The sequence below is a fragment of the Lepidochelys olivacea genome (assembly GCF_965140295.1).
Source record: "Lepidochelys olivacea isolate rLepOli2 genome assembly, chromosome: 11".
In the NCBI taxonomy this organism is placed as follows: domain Eukaryota; kingdom Metazoa; phylum Chordata; order Testudines; family Cheloniidae; genus Lepidochelys; species Lepidochelys olivacea.
The window spans coordinates 34,579,600-34,599,963 of NC_140421.1; the positions used below are offsets into that span (position 1 = coordinate 34,579,600).

Genomic DNA, 20,364 nt, shown 5'->3' on the forward strand with positions numbered 1-20,364 from the left:
GGTCAGTGAGAGTGCAACTGCTCTTCAGTGTTTTACTAAGAAAATGTCTTAACTATGAACTGTGCTCAAAGTTCTTGATAAAATAAATTACGGGACAATAGCAAGTTAGGTATTATTTACTGTTTATGAGCCGTTAAAACATAAGCTTTAGGCTAGAACAGGTTGTTCTATAACGGTGTTCCCCCTTCCATATTGACTAGCTAAACTGTTATCTTTACTAAGTATGGTTGATAAACACAATTTAAAGGCCTGTGAAAATAGGGCTTAAGCAAACCCACATAACCAAATAAATCTATTCTATTCCATGAAAAAGTTACATTATTTCAGCACTTCATTATTTTTACTGACCAATTTGTGTCCAACGGGTGACCAGGATATATACTGAATTTTATGTGGAAGCGGATGTTCTGTTACAAAATTACTAAAAAAAAAAAAAAGGAAAGAAGTTGAAATAGCTATTGCCTGCACTGCAAACAGATCGTAATAATGTACATATATATAAAAGGCAGATTAAAGAAAAAGCACAAAAGTACAATATTTTAACAGCTTTTGTTTTGTGAACAATGTAAAATTGGTGTCAGAAAACTTGCATTTGCTGTGCAAACCAAGCAGTTAGGCATAAAATAATGTGACTCATGCATGAGGGCTTGCATATGCTAGCAAATTTTGTGTGTGCACAGGTCAGGCAGCCCTTAGTCCAACAGCCTGAAATGCCAGTCTTAACCTGTGTCCAAGTATGGCACAGGAAACTAAGTCACCTGCTATACTGTACAGTCTGCATTACTATTAGAATCAGCTCTAGTGACTTGTGAATCATGTGATCACATGGAAGTTCCATGGACCTATTATGTGGCATCACCTATGAGAAGCCAGCAAAGCATCAGCAGTGCCTGTGTACTTCAGGAGAACAGCTGCAGTACCATGTACAATGGCTTTCCTCAGCACCCAAGCTGCAGCAGCCTCTTGCCTTCAACTCCCTGCCAGCACCTTCCCAGAGATGTAAAAGAGCAGTCAGAATGGAAGGAAAAATAAATAAAGAAGATGGATAAAGGACAGAAGGAGGGACTAGAAAATTCTGAGTAGTCAGAGATTCAGGCAATCACAGATCAGATAGACCCAAGATACCTAGTGGTGAAAAGATAGGGGGATTTTCCCAAAGTACACATTTTTCAGGGTAATTTCTGAATTTTGCACCAGCTAATCAAGCAAACAGCTGGCAACTTGAGAGACTGAAGCAACAACAGTGCAGTGCAATACTAATATCAGAAGAGAGCTTTCTAATGGAAATGCTAGCAAGCACATATCTAGAGTATTTGGCTATAGTTATGTGAGAAACAGGTATCAGGCTTTACCTGTATTGAAGATCATAAATGTGGTATGATGCTGTATAAGAATATCTCCAAAGCTGCAAAAAATGAGTAAGCCAGAAAAAAATATGATCAACTCTGAGGTATAATGCCTCTCAGTGCTCCCCTGGGGCCTACACACCACCCTATGCTATATGGTAGTTTAATTTAATTCACCTCTCTAACCTACTATTAATGGTTCTTGATCTCATGTTGAGTAATATGTTACCACAACCTATAAAATATCAGATGTTAAAAGGCAGAAGTTTCAGCCAAGTAATCAAAAAAAGGAATTACCTTTGTGTAATCGCTTTCCAGAACTATAAATTGTTTATCAGCTGATAATGCATAGTTTGAGGCGTTAACTTTTCTCTGAAAGATTGAGAAGTTGATTAGATTCTAGTACACATACACTAAATATCTGAATATTTAAATCTATTTGTATTTACATGGAAGTTTTTAAAACAACAACATTCTATTTATTTTTTAAATGGAAATGATACATACAAGCGTGTCATTAGTCAAGATGGTAGTTGAGTCCTCAGTTTCAACATCATAGAGAATAACGTTATCTTCCGCTGACTGATGAAGATATTCATGACCTGTTGGGGGGAGAGGGGAGAAGGGAATATTTATTTCACAATATCTTTACACAGAAGATATTGTGAAATAAAAGTGTTTATCAGAGTATAGTCCCTCTTTGGCAGATGAGCAGTTCAAGAACAAATGTCTTTTGAAATCAGTATAAAAATAAGTTTTGCCTTATTTTTTAATTCCATAACAGCACCCAATTATGCAACGATCTAGTCTTTGGACACTCAGATATGTGCTGAAATTACACTGCACAACCAGTGATATGGCAGTTACTTCACAGCCAATTTCCGCTCTGAATTATGACTGCCCAAACTTGCCAGGATTTGACCCATTTTAGGGTCCGTAACATAGGATGTCTAATTTAAACTCACTAATGGAAGAAGATTCAAAATCCTGACTTTGCATTTCACCTGACCATTCTCCGCTGTATACAGATTTTGTAGATAACACTAGCACTGCACAATATGAAGAAGGATCATCTGGGCCAAATTCTGGCTTAATTATACATGTGCTACTGAACTCAGGTGCTTAATACTTAACTTCATATATTTATTTTGTATATTAAAGAACTCACTTAGAGCCAAATCCTTAACTCCTATGCAAAACCTGAACAAACAGGCCTCATTCAAAGGGACTCTGCAGGTGTCAAGGGCATACAATTTTCTACCATAAGAGAGCAGACAAGAGTGCTCAACGTGACTAAGGGCCCGTAGGTAAAGATTATCAGTCATTATCTACTGAAAGTATAAAAGCTCAGTGAAACCAAAGATAAAATAAAACAGACTCTTTAAGAGATGAATGTTCAGTGTATGTTCAGTGCATCTAATGGAAGCAAGTACAATAAAAATATGTTTCTGAAGGCTTGTCTATATATAAAATGCTATAATGGCACTGCTGCGATGCTGTTGCATTTCTCCTTTTGGCATAGGTAATCCACCTCCCTGACAGGTGGTAGCTAGGCTGACAGAAGAATTGTTACATCAACCTAGAGTTGCCTACACGGACACTTAGGTCATCTTAACTACACCACACAGGGGTATGGATTTTTCACACCCCTCACTGACATAGTTAAACCAATCTAATTTTCTAGTGTAGACCAGGCCTCAGTCTATGTAAACCAGCCAGAAGATACGTATTAAAAATTATACGTAGCCACAAAAGATATCTTCACTTACTTGAAATCCAGTATGGAAAAAATGTTTTGTACTGAAATTTCCCATTCAAATAATCCTCCAATGTAAGAGCCCTAGGATTGTCATCTGGGTTGGGAACTTTAGAAATAAAGTAGAGAGAGGAAAGAGTTATTAAATAACATCTGTGTAGATTGAGAAACAAAATAGAAATTGTTGCTAGCTGAGCTTTTCCTCTATTCCAGAAACTTAGTGTAGTGAGAAGCCCTGAAGAATGTAGTGTTCCAGTAATTCCCAGATCAGGCAAACCAGAGGCAGCACCAGGGAAAGCTTTCCATCATTGCCCTGACAGCATCCTTCAACCTTCTTCTGGAGGAACTGCCTCAAGGGATAAGAAGCTAGGAACTAGACCGAGGAGAATTCATTTCACATAAACAGAGATGGATCTATGTAGCTGCAGACACTATGAAGGCAGGAGAACCCCTCCCCACACCATTACCAGGGGCAGTCAACAGTTTTTAAAGAGGGCAGGGTTTCCTGAACTTGTGCAGGGTATGAAGATGCCTGTTTTAATGGTTACAGGAACCCCTATATGATTTCAAATAAGCCCCTGTACCTGGGCCACCAAAGAGTCAAATAGCCACTTTAAATCGTTGCTCAGCACAGCTAGATTTCAACCAACAACTGAGAGGTGAAAGGTTCCGTATCCCATGACCAGTCCCCTGAACCAGGCAGTTCCACTCTTTACAAGCTTTTCAATGTTCTTACCAAGTGTTAGAAGATGGATATAAGACTTGAAAGATTATCATCACCTATGCTTATTTCTTCATGTAGCCAGAAGAAAGCAACACACACATATACAGAACGAGAAATAAAACTGGAGAATGATTTCATAAATCTAGTAAACTGAATTTTAGAAATCACCATTCTCCCAGTGGGCCAGGCATACGACACTACATAAATGGGCTTCTGAATAGTGCTCAAACGTGTGTTCTCCACCCTCCCCTTCACAGTGCCCAGACAGGTGCCTGGGAAAATCCTACTGAACAGAAGTCCTAGGTTATCTGTTAACTTTCTTGTCTGCCAGACAAGGGTGACTAGGGAGAACAGGGATGGGCTGAGTGACGTCAGTCACAGAACCATTGAGCTCCCAGTCAGAGAGGAGGATAGCTTCAGAGGCATAATGGGAGGGGATCAAACAAAACCAAGTCACCTCAGAGACAGAGGAGAAGATGAGGCTGAAAGAGCAATAGAAACAAGCTGCCAAACAGATGATAGGGGAATGGACCTAGTTAACATCCTCTGCATAATTTCATAGGAGAGGAGCTGGAACGTGTGTCTGTATTGAGTGGGGAGTGCAGAGGAGGTCATCAGTGCTGAGGGGACAGACTGCTGCTGGGCTTTTCATCTGATCCGGTAGTTCTACGACAGATATTTTTAAAAGAAAGGCAAGAGATTTGAGTTTGAATTGCCAGCCAAGCCAGAGCAGATGTAGTAAAATGAACAATTTGTTTATTTGCTGCTGAAAATCACAATTTGTAATGATTTTGGAAGGGAGTCAGCCTCTCTAATACTTCATTACAGCCTGTTGCAATTGCAAACTTGGCTGCTTTTGCTAGGGCCACACAGTTTAATTCGCAAACTAGTTATTGATGTATGAACTGACTATTTAAACACTCGTTTAAAAACCAAGCACAAAAGATGTGGTTGGTTTTTTAAAAAAAAAATTTTTTTTAAAAAGCTAACACGCATTAAACCACCGTTTGGGGCTTTTGGGGTAAAACAAAAAATGTATCAGTGTGAATCAGCAGAGAGCAATACTGAAAGCCTTGGGTCACGTAAGTGCAAAGTTAAGGAATATGAGATATTAAGGTTAATTCATGAGAAGCAAAAAAAAAAAAAATCTATGGGTTTCCTTCCAGCAATATTACACAAAACACTTGCAATGTGCAGGACACGAGAAATGCTGTCTGATAAAGGCAGTCATCTTCTGGTCAGGGCTTATCTGTGTGTAAATCCTAGGTACTCCTTCTGCTCTGATTTTGAAGGTTACCACTGTATAAGCAGCTTTCCACTCTTTGGGTGCTCCTTGGACTTAATCCTACTCCCACTGAAATCGATGGGATTTTTGCCATTATCTTCAATGGGGTCAGCATTGGGCTATTAGAGAGTATCTCTGCTGCTTCATCCTGTTCTTTCTTTCTGAACTCTGAGGTGAATGATTTCAGAGTAGCAGTCGTGTTAGTCTGTATCCGCAAAAAGAAAAGGAGTACTTGTGGCACCTTAGAGACTAACAAATTTATCTGAGCATAAGCTTTCGTGAGCTACAGCTCACTTCATCAGATGCATAGACTAGAACATATGGTAAGAGATACATATATATATATATATACACACACATACAGATAAGTTGGAAGTTACCATACAAACTGTTAGAGGCTAATTACTTATCTGTATGTGTGTATATATATATATATATATATATATATCTTACTATATGTTCCATTCTATGCATCCGATGAAGTGGGCTGTAACCCACGAAAGCTTATGCTCTAATAAATTTGTTATTCTCTAAGGTGCCACAAGTACTCCTGTTCTTTTTTCTGCGGTGAATGCCATTCAGTCCTGATGATTTACTGCACTGCAGTTTCAACTTTGCCTCTATTTCCTCTCTCTGTTAAGGCCACATTTTGACTCCCTGTGAAATGTTGCTTTGCATTGACTTTTATGGTATACTTTATAATGACAATGCGTGGTTCTTCTGCTAAGTAACTTATTTACTGTTGAACACATATGTCAGATTAACTGTTGACACTGTTTTTGCCTGCACTAATGCAGAAGGAAGCTGTGAAGCTAAATAAAAGTAAATGACAATCCACAGGCAAAAACATATAAATACAAAAACTAAAACAAAACAAAACAAAAACCCACTGAGCTAGCAGTAAACTCAGAAAATATCCATATACGTTCATGAAGAAGTTAATTCTCCTTGTGAGTAGCAGGATAATATTTTAATAGATTAAGGCTCTCAGTAAAAAGAAGGGAAAATTACAAACTCTTAGTAAAATGATGTTAAATAATTGTCAAGAATCAGCTTCTTCACCACCACCTCTCAACACCAAATGAATGGATACTTAAAATGTCTTGACTTACCATGTACTTTCCAGATTAAAATCTGTACGTGAATTATGGTTTTAAAGCTATTAGAAACCCAATAATAAGATTTATTTCTATAACTGTGCACTCTTAGGGCCAAAACCTGCAGTCCTATTTGATACCTTTATCAGGCAAAATTCTTAATCTTTGTATTTATTTAAAGGTCGTTACAGAATCTAGAATAGAATTCTTACAAAGGATACAGACAGCACCACTGATCAAGCTGGTGACCTCCATTTGTCTTAATTCTCACATCAACTGACTAGACTCTTTAAATACTCTTTTAACCACATCACTCTCACACGCAGTATATTCTCCCATAGCTTGGTACAACTGCTAACTTAGCACAACTGCTAAACGTATCCATTTCTTCTTAAATTTCCAGCATCCCACTTTAAGAAAATTGAATGCCAGTGTTTCTTACTTCCAGTTTGCTGACTACTTATCATTTTGAATGCTTGTTCACAAGCAACTGAAGAGACATTTAAATGCTCTAATTAAGGCAGCAGCTTTAATTATTTGCAGTTTTCTGACTCCTTTGTATAACTAAAGATCATTCCAATAATTAGTCCTTGAAATCATGTTCCACAAAGAAAGAACGTGTCTTCATTTCTTCCTCATCTTTCAAAGCCTTCCATAACTTTTGTGAGAGTTTTTAATCCTTTCTGGGGTGAAGGAACAATTTGTATAGTGGGAGTTCTGAGAGCCATTGAACCAAACTGTGAACCCTGTATATGATGGACACCATTTCAAACCAGGGGATGCAACCACACCCCTTGCACACCTAGTTCCAGCACCTATGAATCCTCATTTTGGATTATGTTGCTGGGACAACTCTGATCAGGCCCATAATTTCCTAAAATAAATTCACTTTGATCTAATCACTATTTTAGTTTCATAGGCATGCAAAATATATACTAGCATTTAGAGTGCTTTACATGTTCAAAGTACTGTACAAACACTGACTAACCCTTATAAGGCCCCTCCAAATTAGGTAAGTAGCTATTTTCATTCTCATTGTGTAGACAAAGAAATAGGGTAAAGAGATGAGGCAAACTGTCCAAAGACAAATAGGAAATCAGTAGCAGACCTGGCAATAGAAATCAAAGGTCCTTGACCCTCAAACAATCTTTCTCTTCTAAAACACACTGTCTTGATTTTAGTTCTCTATAGTTCCTTCGCCTTTATAAAGAAGGTGTCAACGTGCATTCCTTGCACAGACAACACTCCTAGTGACGTCACGTTATGCAGAATGGTGTACTACATAGTATGCTGTGCTGGCCATTCTGTCTTACAACATAATCTTGACACCTGCCCTACATTTTCCATCCTCATAATAACTGAACATTACCACATTTAATCATTGCTCTATGCACAGATCTAACTGTGACAATATATGACCATTACATTGCATATTTCTTTTGTATTCCAAACTGTAAGTTGTGTGTTTTACTTCTATTTTGCTGTCCAATCCCTTGATGTATGAGTGCTACAGAGACAGGAACTTCAAAGCCAAGCTTTTAATAAAGTTTCAGATTAACAATACATAAATTTGATTCTCTCACAGGTAAATTGACACAGTGCACTAGTTTTGTGCGCACATGTTCTATTATCATAATCACATTTCCCACTCCCAATCAAGGATGTGGGCACAAACCAACCCTTAGTTCCTTTGTTCTCCTGGCTCCAGCATCAGTTTTCAGAGGTGCACTTTCTGGCTACATATACAGGCCTTTACACCAGCACAGACATCAACCCATTCCTGGCAAAAGCTCTCCCCCCATCCTCACATATGTTTTGCAGGAGAACATTAATGGCATTATACACGCTGGGATCCAAACGGCTTTGTAGGCAGCAGCATCTTGCCTTCAGTTGAACAAATGTACATTCTACCACCATCCATCAACTGCTGTGTGTGTAATTTAACCTTCTGCCAGGTGCTTCCATACCAGGGGAGGGTTTCATGAGCCAGGGCAGTACGTTATAGATAGACTGGATCTCCCAAAATAATGGTGGTCACTAGACACCCCTTTAATATTCATATTATTGGTAGGGAATAAAGTCCCAGATTATCCAAATTTGAAAACGCCAGATCTCCAGAATCTCCAGATCTCCAGGGCATCATGCACCCTACTAGTGTATCCTAAGTTGCTGTTTGTGAACTTTCCTCTATTGGCAATCAGGCCTGCATAATGATTGAATAGTATCCTTTCCGGTTTACATATTCACTTGTACTTTTGGGGGTGGGTGTGCAGACATAATGTAAGGGACTGGGGCGTAGGCGGTCTGACCTATCAGCCACAGCTGGGCTGGAGTCCACACATCAGGGATGGTAGTCAATAAGCAGGGGTTGGAGGAATTACTAGATCCGGGTTCAGTAAGCATGTTTTGGGGTCAAAGTCAGGAGAGGGTCAGAGACCAGAGATCAGAGGTAGTACCAGGCTGGAATCAGGAGGCAGGAATCAGGATTAGAGTTAGGCTGGAGTCAGAGAATAGAGATCAGAGGTAGTACCAGGCTAGAGTCAGGAGGCAGGAATCAGGATTAGAGTTAGGCTGGAGTCAGAGAATAGAGATCAGAGGTAGTACCAGGCTAGAGTCAGGAGGCAAGAGTCAAGGCCAGAGATCAGGAGATAAGGTGAGGTCTGGAGTCATAGTAGGCAAAGCAAAACATAAAGTCTTATAAAGACTTTAGAGTCTAAGCAAAACATAAAGTTTTATAAAGAGGGTGAGCATTTCTGAGTGAAAATTGGCAGTTTTCAAGCCACAACATATTAGTTTCCTAAAGAAAACAGGAAAGATAGCTCTCATTATAAATATGTAATATTTCATATTTTCACAAGTTTTAAGTATTAGAATAGCCATGTAATCAAAATTAGAAATACAGGGAAATCACATAAACTGCAACTACATATTTATGTTAAATTCTCCAAAAGAAAAATTGTGAATTTCTTAGTTCTACATTAGCAAACTTGATGGCCATTTTCCCCTACAGTGTTGTTATTAAATTCTTCTTATAATATATCTAGTATTTACAGATTATACCTTTTTGTTTATTTTGGAAGAGGGAATTGAGCTTTCTTCCTACGTAAGCCTCCAATGGAGTTAATCCTCTTTCAAGAACTTCTCACAGTTAAGCAGTGTTGCGAAACATAAAATTCTGACTCACCATATATTTCCTGTTCTTGTCTGACTTGCAAGATTTTCAGCCACAAAAAACTCACACTTCTGTCTCTGGAAACTGAGCTACAGTTCAGAAGGATTCAAAGACAAACTGGATCTTTATTTCGATAGAGATAACATCCACAGTCCCATTAGCTAGGGTAAAAAAAGCATAAGGAGTATAAACCCTTATGCTGATGGGACAATACCAAAGGCTAACTGCTTGGGGTTAAGGAAATACTTACATATGGATGAGTTAACCCATAATTGTTTTTAAACAGAATTTCTTGAATCTTCCTCTAAAGCATCTGGTACTGAAGACTGATGTACAGGACACTGTAGTTGATGGATATTGGAACTAATCACTTGTTTGATCTGGTATTAGCATTTCCCATTTCCTCTCAGTGAGGCTTTGGGCAGAGCTTGATGCCAAGCCAGCACTTGTCCATGGACAAGGTAAATACATCCAGATCCATTAAGCTGGACCTCTTTGTGATATCTCATACTCCTTACCAAATATTCCTCTCACCTCCAAGAATCTGATGAGATGAAGGGGAACTTTGTGAAATTTCTCATATCCTTCCAATCTGACTGAACCCAGTAGATTGCTATGGCAACTTTTCCTCCATCTCCAAAGCCCTCACCTGTAGAGCCTCACAAGGTTCAATCCTATTATTATTCAACTGCTTTGTGCATGCAGCAAAACTTTTTGGCTTAAGAATCAGCCTAAAGAAGCCAAAAGTCATGGTCCAGCCTCAACTGAGAAGTACTGCAACTATGCCAGTTGTGTCCATCAATGATGCTCCACACAAGCTCGTTGACAAATTTTGCTACATAGGCAGTGTCGTTTCATGAGATTGATGACGACATTACAAAGTGCTTTGGTGCAGCCACCAATGCCTTCGGAAGACTTCAGCATCATCTCTGGAATGAACGCTGGGTGAGACTGCAAACAAAAACTAATGTTTATTGTGCCATCATCACCACCACACTCCTCTGTGGCTGCGATATGTGGACTACTTAGCAACACCACATAAACAGCTTGGATCAATTCCACCTACGACATCTACAGCGGATAAAAGGAATTAAATAGCAAGATTTGATTCCAAACACCAAGGTCCTTCAGTGCTGTAACATCACAGGCATTGAAGCTTTTACAGTGAGAGTGCAGCTGAGATGATTCTGTCATGTGGTCAGTACGTCTGACAGTAGAATACCCAAGGCCATCTTTTACAGAAAATTGCAGACTGGAACTCTTCGGGAGCAGACCAAGAAAACATTCAAAGACTCTGTCAAGGCCATCCTCCAATCTCGCAATGTCGACCTCAACATCCACAAGTATTTCTCAAATGCGGACACCAGGGTCTTTTCTCACAGCCACATCCTCCTGGGTAGTGATTGTGAGAGGGGGCAAAGCAGCAGCCCCTCTCCCAGGGCCACCAGCAAGGGTCAGGCCTTCCCCCCTCTGGAGCCACAAAAATTAGAGAAGCAGACAGCCAGTGAGTTCCCTACCTTCCCGGGGTTGGTGAGATTGGGTTTTAGCCCTGGGGTGGCGGGCAGCAGGCTCCAGCCATGGGGCTTCAGGCTCCATCTCCGGCCCCTGGGGTGCTTCCCTGGGCCCTGTCCCAGGCCCCTGGGTGCAGGGCTTCGCACTCTGTCCCCAGGCTGTGCAGCAGCAGGCTCTGGACTCGGGCCACGTAGCAGAGGCCTCTAGCCCCAGGCTCACCACCCTCCATCGCCCTTAGCCTTTGCTGCCTCCCTCAGTCCCCCATCAATTCCCTTATCACCCATGGTTCCACTGCCTCCCCATCCAGGGCTTAATTTGTTCTCTGGCTTGCTGGGGCTGAGAAAGTCTGCTGTGAAAAGTGATATTTGTATGTTTATTAATATCACTTTTCACAGCAGATTTAGTAACTAGCTGGGAGGCTGTGAAAAGTGATATTAACATACAAGTGTCACTTTTCACAGCAGTAGACTTACTAGCTAACAAGTCTAAAAAAAAAACAACAACCGGAAGAGCAAAAGAAAATAACAATAACAAAATAAACAAGAACATGCAAAGCACCTTATTTGTGTTTCCATTGTATTTAGGTCCAGTAAAGAACAGACAACTGTAGAGTATTTTTATCATTGAGTCTTCAAAAAAACTCCTACATAAATAAATCACAATGATTTGGACATGTATATGTGCATATTTATTTGTTTTTCCTAAGGTTAATTAAGTATTTTAAGAAAAATTGTCAGAGTGACCACCAGCAAGAGTTGGGTGCCGCACTCTGAGGCCACCAAAACATTTGTTGTGAGAACCCAAAAGCCTGCGACAAGATCCAATGGCAACAGCTCTGCCACCTTGGACTGAAAGATTTTCAAGACTCCAGCTTGTTGCAGTCAAGGAGAGACGTGCAAGGCGTAAAGCTAAAAGCAGTGCACATCCATCTACAATAGTCTTCACCCGTGGCACTTGTAGATGGGGCTGCAGGTCCAAAACTGGTCTTTGGTGTCATCTCAAGACCCAAAATAACTAACTGTAGCTCATCTGTTAAACTCACTGAGAGACTTTATCATCATCATTATTCAACCTCTATATCATGGATGGGCAACTTTATTGTAGTAGAATGCCATAAACTCCACTAAAACCTTTTGGTGGGCAAGGGGGATGTGACATGGTAGGGGAAGGTTTGGGTTCTGCCCCTGGGGAGTGTGACATGGGGAGGAAGAGGAGGTCAGGTCTTGCTCCTGGGTTTGATACCACCATGCGGTGGTGTTTCCCATCCTGTGGGGCCACAGCGCCAGAATAGGAAGAGATACTCTGTGGGATAGCTGCCCACAATGCACCGCTCCTAATGCCGCTACAAGTGCCGTAAATATGGCCACGCCAGTGCGCTGTCAGCTTCCAGTGTGAACACACTGCAGCGCTTTCCCTACTGCGCTCTCTGAGGACTGGTTTAACTCACAGCACTCTACATCTGCAAGTGTAGCCATGCCCTAAGTTACTGTGGGGGCTATGCGAGTACTTAGATACATTAGATAGCTTGTATAAGACACCTCACCTGGAAAACCTGCCTATGCTAATAGGCCACTGCCACTCAGGTCCTGAATTTAAGACCACACATGTCCGAATCTTCATACCAAAACCCATTATTTTAATATGGAGCTACAGTAATTAGCTCAGGGAGGAACAGGTCCATAAGACATCTGCAAACCTCACAGAGCTAGCCAAATAATGAAACACATTGCTGGCTAATATTTCATTCAAAACATGTTAAGTCATTTGTAAGTAGTCATAAACTAATCAAGCCTCCTCCCCACTCATAAAAGCAGTGCATTGAGCTAATAATTTATTATAAAAATATCGTCTACAATTGTTATTCAACCATCTGAAACCTAATGCAAGTTCCCCAAATCCAAAGCAGATAGATCATGAGAGTGTCACTGCCCCAAAAACAAATGCTAACAGATAATAGGAGTATGATGAAAACTATGTTTGCAGCCCTGTCAAAGCACATTATTTGTCAAGCATGGTAAAGTTAATGCAGGTGCCTTTCACTTGAAAGAGCTCCTTGTATCAACATATGCTGGCATCTTCATTTCTTTAGGAACTTTAAACTGTCAGTAAAACATTCCTATAAGCTGAGAAAGCCATAGCAACACTGGCAGGACAATGCTAAAACAAAATTAAATAATTTGTATAAACTTATTTTAAAACAACCTCCAAGATGTGTTTTTCAATGCATTACACTATAAATTGTCTTACCTCTTCCTGGAAGTAGTATAATGCACATAATAAGTGAGGAAAGCAAAAGGCATACGATCACTCCAAATATGATTTTTAGCCGGGTCTGTAGGATAAAAACAAATAATTATGTTTACAGTATCCTCTGCAGTATATATATTATGGCTTTGTTTGAAACTAAATACCCCCACCACAAAAAGAAAGAGTATTCTAGTTTATTGCTGACATCCATCCAAGTCAACAAGCATAAATCTTCCTGTACTACATTTAGAACTGCTTTTCTTCCTCTCTCCGGTGAAGCAAATACTTACAGATTAGAGCCTGGCCTTGTGCAACAATAGAAAGGTTACAACAACAGATCCAGCAGTTTTTAAAGATTGAATTTGGTTCACATACTGACCTTCATTTTTCCAGATGTATTCTAAAAGAATGAAAATTCTTTCTGCTGGGTGTTGGTCAGTGGATCTGTGAGAGGAGTCTAAACAGCAGGCTCTGCTTTCACATTCAGAGGCCAAACCTCAGGAAAACTTTTTTTTCCATGTACTTTTGAAAACTGTGCCAAATTTCAAAGGTTTTCTGGAAAATTAGAAACAGATTTTTGGGAGCGTTCTTGGCCCGGAAGTGACCCATGGGTTGCTGTGGGAGTGGTAATTATATTCTCCCTCTTCGTGTAAACTGTAACCAACATCTGCTTACAGAAACTTAGGGGTTTTATGACTCAACAGTAAGGTTGATATATGCTGTTTGCCTCTAAAAAGTATAGTGTATTTTGGCAAACCTCAGGGTTTTAGAGTCTATTGACGATGACCTTATTTCTATTCTCAATGAAGTTACAAATTAAGGAAAAGTAAAGCACTTATTTTTATTTGTATATATTATGCCTATATGTTTAGTTTTTGGAAGAAAAAAGAAATGAAGACTGTATAAGAAATGCAGAGAGCGGAATAGAAATACTGTACATACATTTTTAAATTTCTTTAAATCAATATCTCTTTAGCATGTGAAGACAATTATTATATGTACTTCTGAGAAAATGATAATTGTGTAGTAGACTTTACATTATAGATTTGAATGGGAAACATCTATGGGCCTGATCCAAAGTCCACTGAAATCAATGGAAGTCTTTTCACTGACTTCCATGGGCTTTGGATTTTCCTTGTCTGGCTCTGCTAAGGATTTTTTTTTAAAAAAAGCTTGATATTTCAATGTCAAGGAAAAACAACACTCCCCCCCCCCCAATTCACCTCATTTTAGTGAGCCAAACAATACACACAACTGGCTGTATGAGTGCTCTAATCATGGAAGTGCATGTCCTTTTGTCCCCATAGGCATACAGGGGCTGATCCAAAGTTCACTGAAGTTAATGAAGAGAAGTAAAATCACACTGTTGTAATCAGAGCACACTGTAAATATAGTCAGACAGCCATTTCTCACATTTTCTGATTATTGCTTTAGCTTTGGTACAGCTCCACTGGTGATAGAAAAAGGTGACAGCACTTGCGTAGACTGGCTGTAGGTATTTTTACCTTCGTGTCATTTAACTATGCTCAGAGCTGCACCAGTGCAATAACATTGGTGGGAGATTAGAGAAAGTCCTACATGTAGATACAGCCCTTCCAGATAATGTCATACTGAAACTGTGATATTGAGGACTGTGCCTTTAAGGGCTAAGTTGGTCAGACAAGGGAGTCTAGGTGAGTGCAGTAAAGTTCTAGCTATTGTTATGAACAGTCAGTTGGAACTGGACACACAATATAGATGTCTTACAAGCACCTTAAGCACTGACCACTGAACACCATAGAAACAACCCTCCATTTAATCTAGGCAGCCCAGGCAGCTGCTTCAAGTAATGGCAGTCCTCCCTGGGCTGCCTTTGGATAGCTCCACAACCCAGAGCTGCCCACAGTCTCCCACAGAGTGCTGCGCTATGGCCCTACCTCAGCACAGCCCCTCTTATCTCCTGCCCCAGCCTCAGCATGTGCCATATTCTGGTGCTTGCAAGGGGCCCTATAGGGCATTTTACAGTAGTGTGACGCAGTGCCTGTACTGACAGATTTCTCTACCAGCCAGCCAGTGGGTTTAGCAAATATACAGGGTGTTTTGTGTGTGTGTGTGTGGGGGGGGGGGGTTTGTAACATTGATCTTTCTTTGTCTTTCCAGCTGCAGGTTTCCATTTCCCCTCACTGCACAGAAATACTTCATAAGGAAAGTTCAGAACTGAAAAGATGACCTCTTCTGACATCTCTGCAAAGAATCAGTAATGACATTTTCACCTAATTACTTTAGCATGGGACTGGACCAGGCTGTTCAAATATGTCTGCAAGACTCCCGGAACCCTCTTGGACAGTGGCCTATGGAGGAGCCAGTCCAGAGCATGCAGAGAGTGGGGTCAAAATCTATGGTCTGCAGAGAAGCAGGGGCTAGTGAAGCACAGCTGAGCTGTTTCAGAGCAGCATAACCTATGGCTCAGCCCAGTGCAGCAACAGCAGAAGCTCTATGACCACATGAGAACTAGGAATTGACTCAGTTTTAGCAAACCCATCTGAAAGCCCAAGACAGCCCCCCAAAACCAGAAGATCCCCAGAACACTGGGACATGTGGTCACCCTAAATAGGGTCTAAACCTATTAGCTGCCACTTCTTCCCCATACTGTGTTGACATGAGTCAGCTAAGAAAGTCTCTTTCTTCCTTACCTCCTTCAGTTGATCAATTATTTTAGCTGGTATCTGCTTTTCAAATGAAGGCCATACTTGAGAGGGGCTGTGCGTTTTCCTCTGCTTTGTCTCCATACTCAGCCAAACAAGCAACCCACATTCTCAACTTTGTCTCTGTCTCCCCCTTTTGGCAAGGAAGCTTACCTCACAGATCTAAACTAGTGCCAAAGACTGCTGGAGAAACTGTACATTTAACACCCAGGAAGTGACCCCACATCTATCACACCTATAGTAGATTATACACAACATTTCTCTTATGCTGTTACATGATCTAGAGGGGTTAGCGATCTTTTGGGCCAGTTAGTCCAGTACTACCTGATTGCTTACTAATGTATTTAAAAATGAAGACAATATTTTATTTGTAATACCACACCAGTAAGTGCCCTTACTTTGTATGTGCTGGGTACCCTCACAGAACTCAAATTAATAAATCACCCAGATAACTGACAACCAATAAATACTACAATCACCCCCATCCTCCAGTGCCTCCAACATAAAGCATCTCCTCATAATCCTTCTAAACTACTCCCACCACCTCCTCCTCAAATGCCCTAGAGAAGTTATGGGCTTTGTGACAAGTCCTGAAGCTTAACTGATCCCAGATATATTGAAAAAGTAGGAAAAGGACATTCTGGAGTAGACGGTCTACTCAGAGAATGCCCTGCCAGCAGCTCACCAACTTTTATAGCAATAAAATGGAGCCCGACTGGGGTCACTCCTCCCATTGACACCCCCTAGGACTCAGAACTGTGAAAGGGAAATTTTCCCCACTCTGAGAGCACTAGGACCCAGGTGGTAGTGGCCTTCGGGGACAACCACAGAAAGGAACCAATCAGATATTCCAGACAGGAGGAGAGAAGCAGCCAAAGCCGGCTCTCTGGGCATTCAGAGAACTTCCAACTGTTTTAATTGTGCGGAATGACTGTTTGCTCCAACCCCCTCCCCTCTGCCTTCCTCACAGTCTCATATCTCTGTTTCATACCACACCTGCTGTTCTGACCCTATTCTCCCCTTTCTTTGCCCCTTTCCTCCCCTCCCCTTTCAGTTAATCCTCTCCTAACTGAACACACTCTCTTCCCTTCCCCCCCCCCCAAATCATGGCACTAACATGAGGACGTCTGCCATCGCACTGTTCACTTTGCTTGTGTGTTCTACCACTTCCCCCACCCTGTGTCTCTCTTGTCTAGTTAGACTGTAAAGACTGTGAACTTTTGGAGCAGGAACTGTCTGCTATTCTGTGTTTGTACAGCACCTAGCACAATGGGCCCCACTGTGTTTATTGGCCCTTGGTCCTATTAATCAATGGGCCTCCAGATTGAATGACTCTGCTGTTAATAATTGTAGTAGTGAGGGAGAAGGAGATAAGGGTCACTTACATTGACTGGGCCCAAACCACTGTCTCAACACATTAGGCGCTTTAAAGGGTCAAAACCAAGACCTTGCACTCTGCCCAGAAACTCACAGGCACCAAGTACAGTTCCTGAAACATCTGTACTATGTGTTCTAGGCTGGTGGTTCTTAACCTTTCCAGACTACTGTACCTCTTTCAGGAATCTGATTTGTCTTGCGTACCCCCAAGTTTTGCCTCACTTAAAAACTACTTGCTTTCAAAATCAGACTTGAAAATACAAAAGTTTCATAGCACACTATTACTGAAAAAAATTGCTTACTTTCTCATTTTCTTCATGTAATTATAAAATAAATCGTGACCCCCCGGTTGAGAAACACTGGTATAGTATATAGAGCAGTATAAACAAGTCATTGTCTGTGAAATTTTAGTTTGCACTGACTTTGCTAGTGCTTTTTATGTAGCCTGTTGTAAAACTAGGCAAACATCTAGATGAGTTGATGTACCCCCTGAAAGACCTCTGTGTACCCCAAGGGGTATGCATAACCTTGGTTGATAACACCTGCTCTCGGCTGCCACATTCTGCATCAGGTTAACTTGCTGAGCACTCTCAGGTATAGAGCTATGTAGAGCTCATTGCAGTATTCTATTCTTGAGGTGGCAGAGGCATGGACATGTTTGATAAAGTTTGTATCTGGTGTAAATGATTCCACTCACTTTACCAAGAAACGACAAAAAACAGGATTTTTGGCTACTGATGCTACTCCAACCAGCCACCCCCTTGGTGAACTAAACCCCCAAACTGTGAACCTACCTCACACATGGCAGCTGCATTCCTTCAATCAGGGATGCTGATACAATTCCCACTGACGCTGCCTCCAGCCTTGCATATAACCTGTGTCTAATGTGCACTGAGCCTCAGCCAGCTAGCCCTCTTCTAATACCCTATATTTTTTTTCCAATTTAGTTTTAAAGGTGCCATTTCCACCACTTCCACTGGGAGCTTAGTCCACAGGCATTGTCTGAAAGAACCTTTGATACCCTGGAAATGGACATTAGATTCTTTACCTAAAGTGTTAGAATATTGTCATAGCCTGTGTTCTTCTCAAGGGAATTGAACAGAAAAGAAAAAGCTGTGCCATCTAACTGACTGTTGTGGATTCAGACTTGGCTGTTGCTTTTCTGGGTAGTAGCGAAAAAGGCCTAATATTCAGTGAGTGTCCGGATCCCTTCACCTGTCCCAAACTCCTACACTGTGCAAACTGCATGGGTTGAGTTCATGTAGAAAGAGAAGGGGGGAGAATAAGTAATGAGTCCAGAATAGCCATGTATGTTTGTGGTAAGAATTAGTATATTCCTACGGTTGGGATTTTCTAAGTAGTAAAAGGAAGCTGAGCACCCCAATCTCATTGAAACTGAATGAGAGCTAGACACCTCTGTCCTCCAGACAGAGTAAATACAGGTTTCCTGCTAAAGTAGGTGACTAGTGGAACCAGGGCTGTGCTGTGCCTCAAGGCAGTAATAAATGGAGAAGAGACACCCTTCCACACACGGGCGCTCGAGTTCTTATCCCCTTGGAACTCACAGCCAGCATCAAGCAACTTTTACTCAACACAAGCCTGAAGTATGAACAGTAATCTTCAAACTACCATTGGTGGGGCTGCCACCACCCAGGGGCCCTTTGGGCTGCAGGTTTGGCAGAATTTCATAGAATCATAGAATATCAGGGTTGGAAGGGACCTCAGGAGGTATCTAGTCCAACCCCCTGCTCAAAGCAGGACCAATCCCCAATTTTTGCCCCAGATCCCTAAATGGCCCCCTCAAGGATTGAACTCACAACCCTGGGTTTAGCAGGCCAACGCTCAAACCACAATTGTCTGAACTGGCCCTGATAGAGTAAAAAGGCAAAATCAGACAAAATTCTTTGGAACAACTGCAATCTGAAGCCTGGGTTTCCTTTTCTCATTACTGATTATTATCTAGATAAGAAAAAGGAGGGGAGAGGGAAACAAAGGAGAAACAGAATGAACAGTGATGAGTGTTGCTCCTCAGAGTGACTAATTCCTTGGAAAAGGAAACAAAGACCAAAAAAAAAAAAAAAGGCAGAAATGAGGCATTCATGAGGCATTTTGATGCCTAAAGGATAGAACTGCACTGCACAGGAGTAGTGATCCTTAATAAGGTGATGAAAGTAGAGCCAGCTGAAAGTTTCAGAATACATTTTTTCTTAGAAATTTTGTCCTCCACAATAAAAGTAAAAATTATTAAAAAAAAAAAAGTGAAAAGCAACAATTCGTCCATAACATTCACTGATATGATTCTCAACATTTTTAGTTTTTCAAAACCCAGGCAACAAAAAAATCCCAATTGCTATTTTGAGGTTTTCAATACAAAAATTTTGGAGGAGGGAATGAAAAATAATAATTCACCCTCATTGAATGTATCAAAAAGAAAGAAACTTAAATTTTTTGCCATGAAGATCACTTTCATCTTTATTTTTTGACCAGTTCTAGAAGAAAGATGGTATCTGAGAGATAATTATTTGCTAGAAAAACATCTTTCATTTAGATCAACATTTGTAATTAATAGTTGTTCTATACTTCCAAGGTCCTAAACCTTGAGGGAGTCTTTAGGAAAAATGAACGGAGTATCAGAAAATGTATTAAGTATTTATAATGTAGACCTCTTGATATTGAGTAACATCAAGTGGATATGGTCACTGAGGAAACTGTAGTTAAACTTTCAATTCTTTCCCTTGTGTTTTGGAGAACAAATCATATACTCACTGTTCCAGCGCAATCAGGATTTGCAGAAGTCAATTCCCCCCCCCCCCCATGTTTGGGCATATCTGACACAATCAAAAATGTCCCAAAACCTCAAGAGGAGGAAATACTAATAAACAGAAGGGGAAGCCCCCCCCAAACCTCAGTATTTGATCAGAACAGCCAGTTTCTAAATATTCAGCTGCTTCTATTGGATGGGCATTTACAGAACTCCACAGAGGAAATGATTCAAACTCATATGACACATACCAAGACAACAAGTTAACAAAAAGACCATGATCCCACATAAGTGTGTATTTTTCTAATTCGGAGTCTAACCATTGTAAGCATGTGTTGTAATAAGCAGAGAAGTCAAGCAGCAACTGTTGCAATATTAAGAGTAACATCACAAGCTATAAAGA

At 40.7% G+C, this 20,364-nt stretch overlaps 1 protein-coding gene across 1 annotated transcript in view; it reads right to left on the reverse strand.

Annotated features, from left to right (window-relative positions):
- FAP (fibroblast activation protein alpha) overlaps window positions 1-13,735 on the reverse strand; it is a 54,344-nt gene extending 40,609 nt beyond the window's left edge. Inside the window, exons 1-7 of the mRNA XM_084643571.1 lie at window positions 13,519-13,735; window positions 13,140-13,224; window positions 3,116-3,211; window positions 1,854-1,948; window positions 1,644-1,718; window positions 1,353-1,405; window positions 349-421 (exon numbers count right to left, since the gene is read on the reverse strand). Of these exons, the coding sequence (XP_084499697.1) occupies window positions 349-421; window positions 1,353-1,405; window positions 1,644-1,718; window positions 1,854-1,948; window positions 3,116-3,211; window positions 13,140-13,224; window positions 13,519-13,524 (483 nt within the window). The 5' untranslated portion in view covers window positions 13,525-13,735. The remainder of the gene's footprint in view (window positions 1-348; window positions 422-1,352; window positions 1,406-1,643; window positions 1,719-1,853; window positions 1,949-3,115; window positions 3,212-13,139; window positions 13,225-13,518) is intronic.
- Window positions 13,736-20,364: the final 6,629 nt, after the last annotated feature.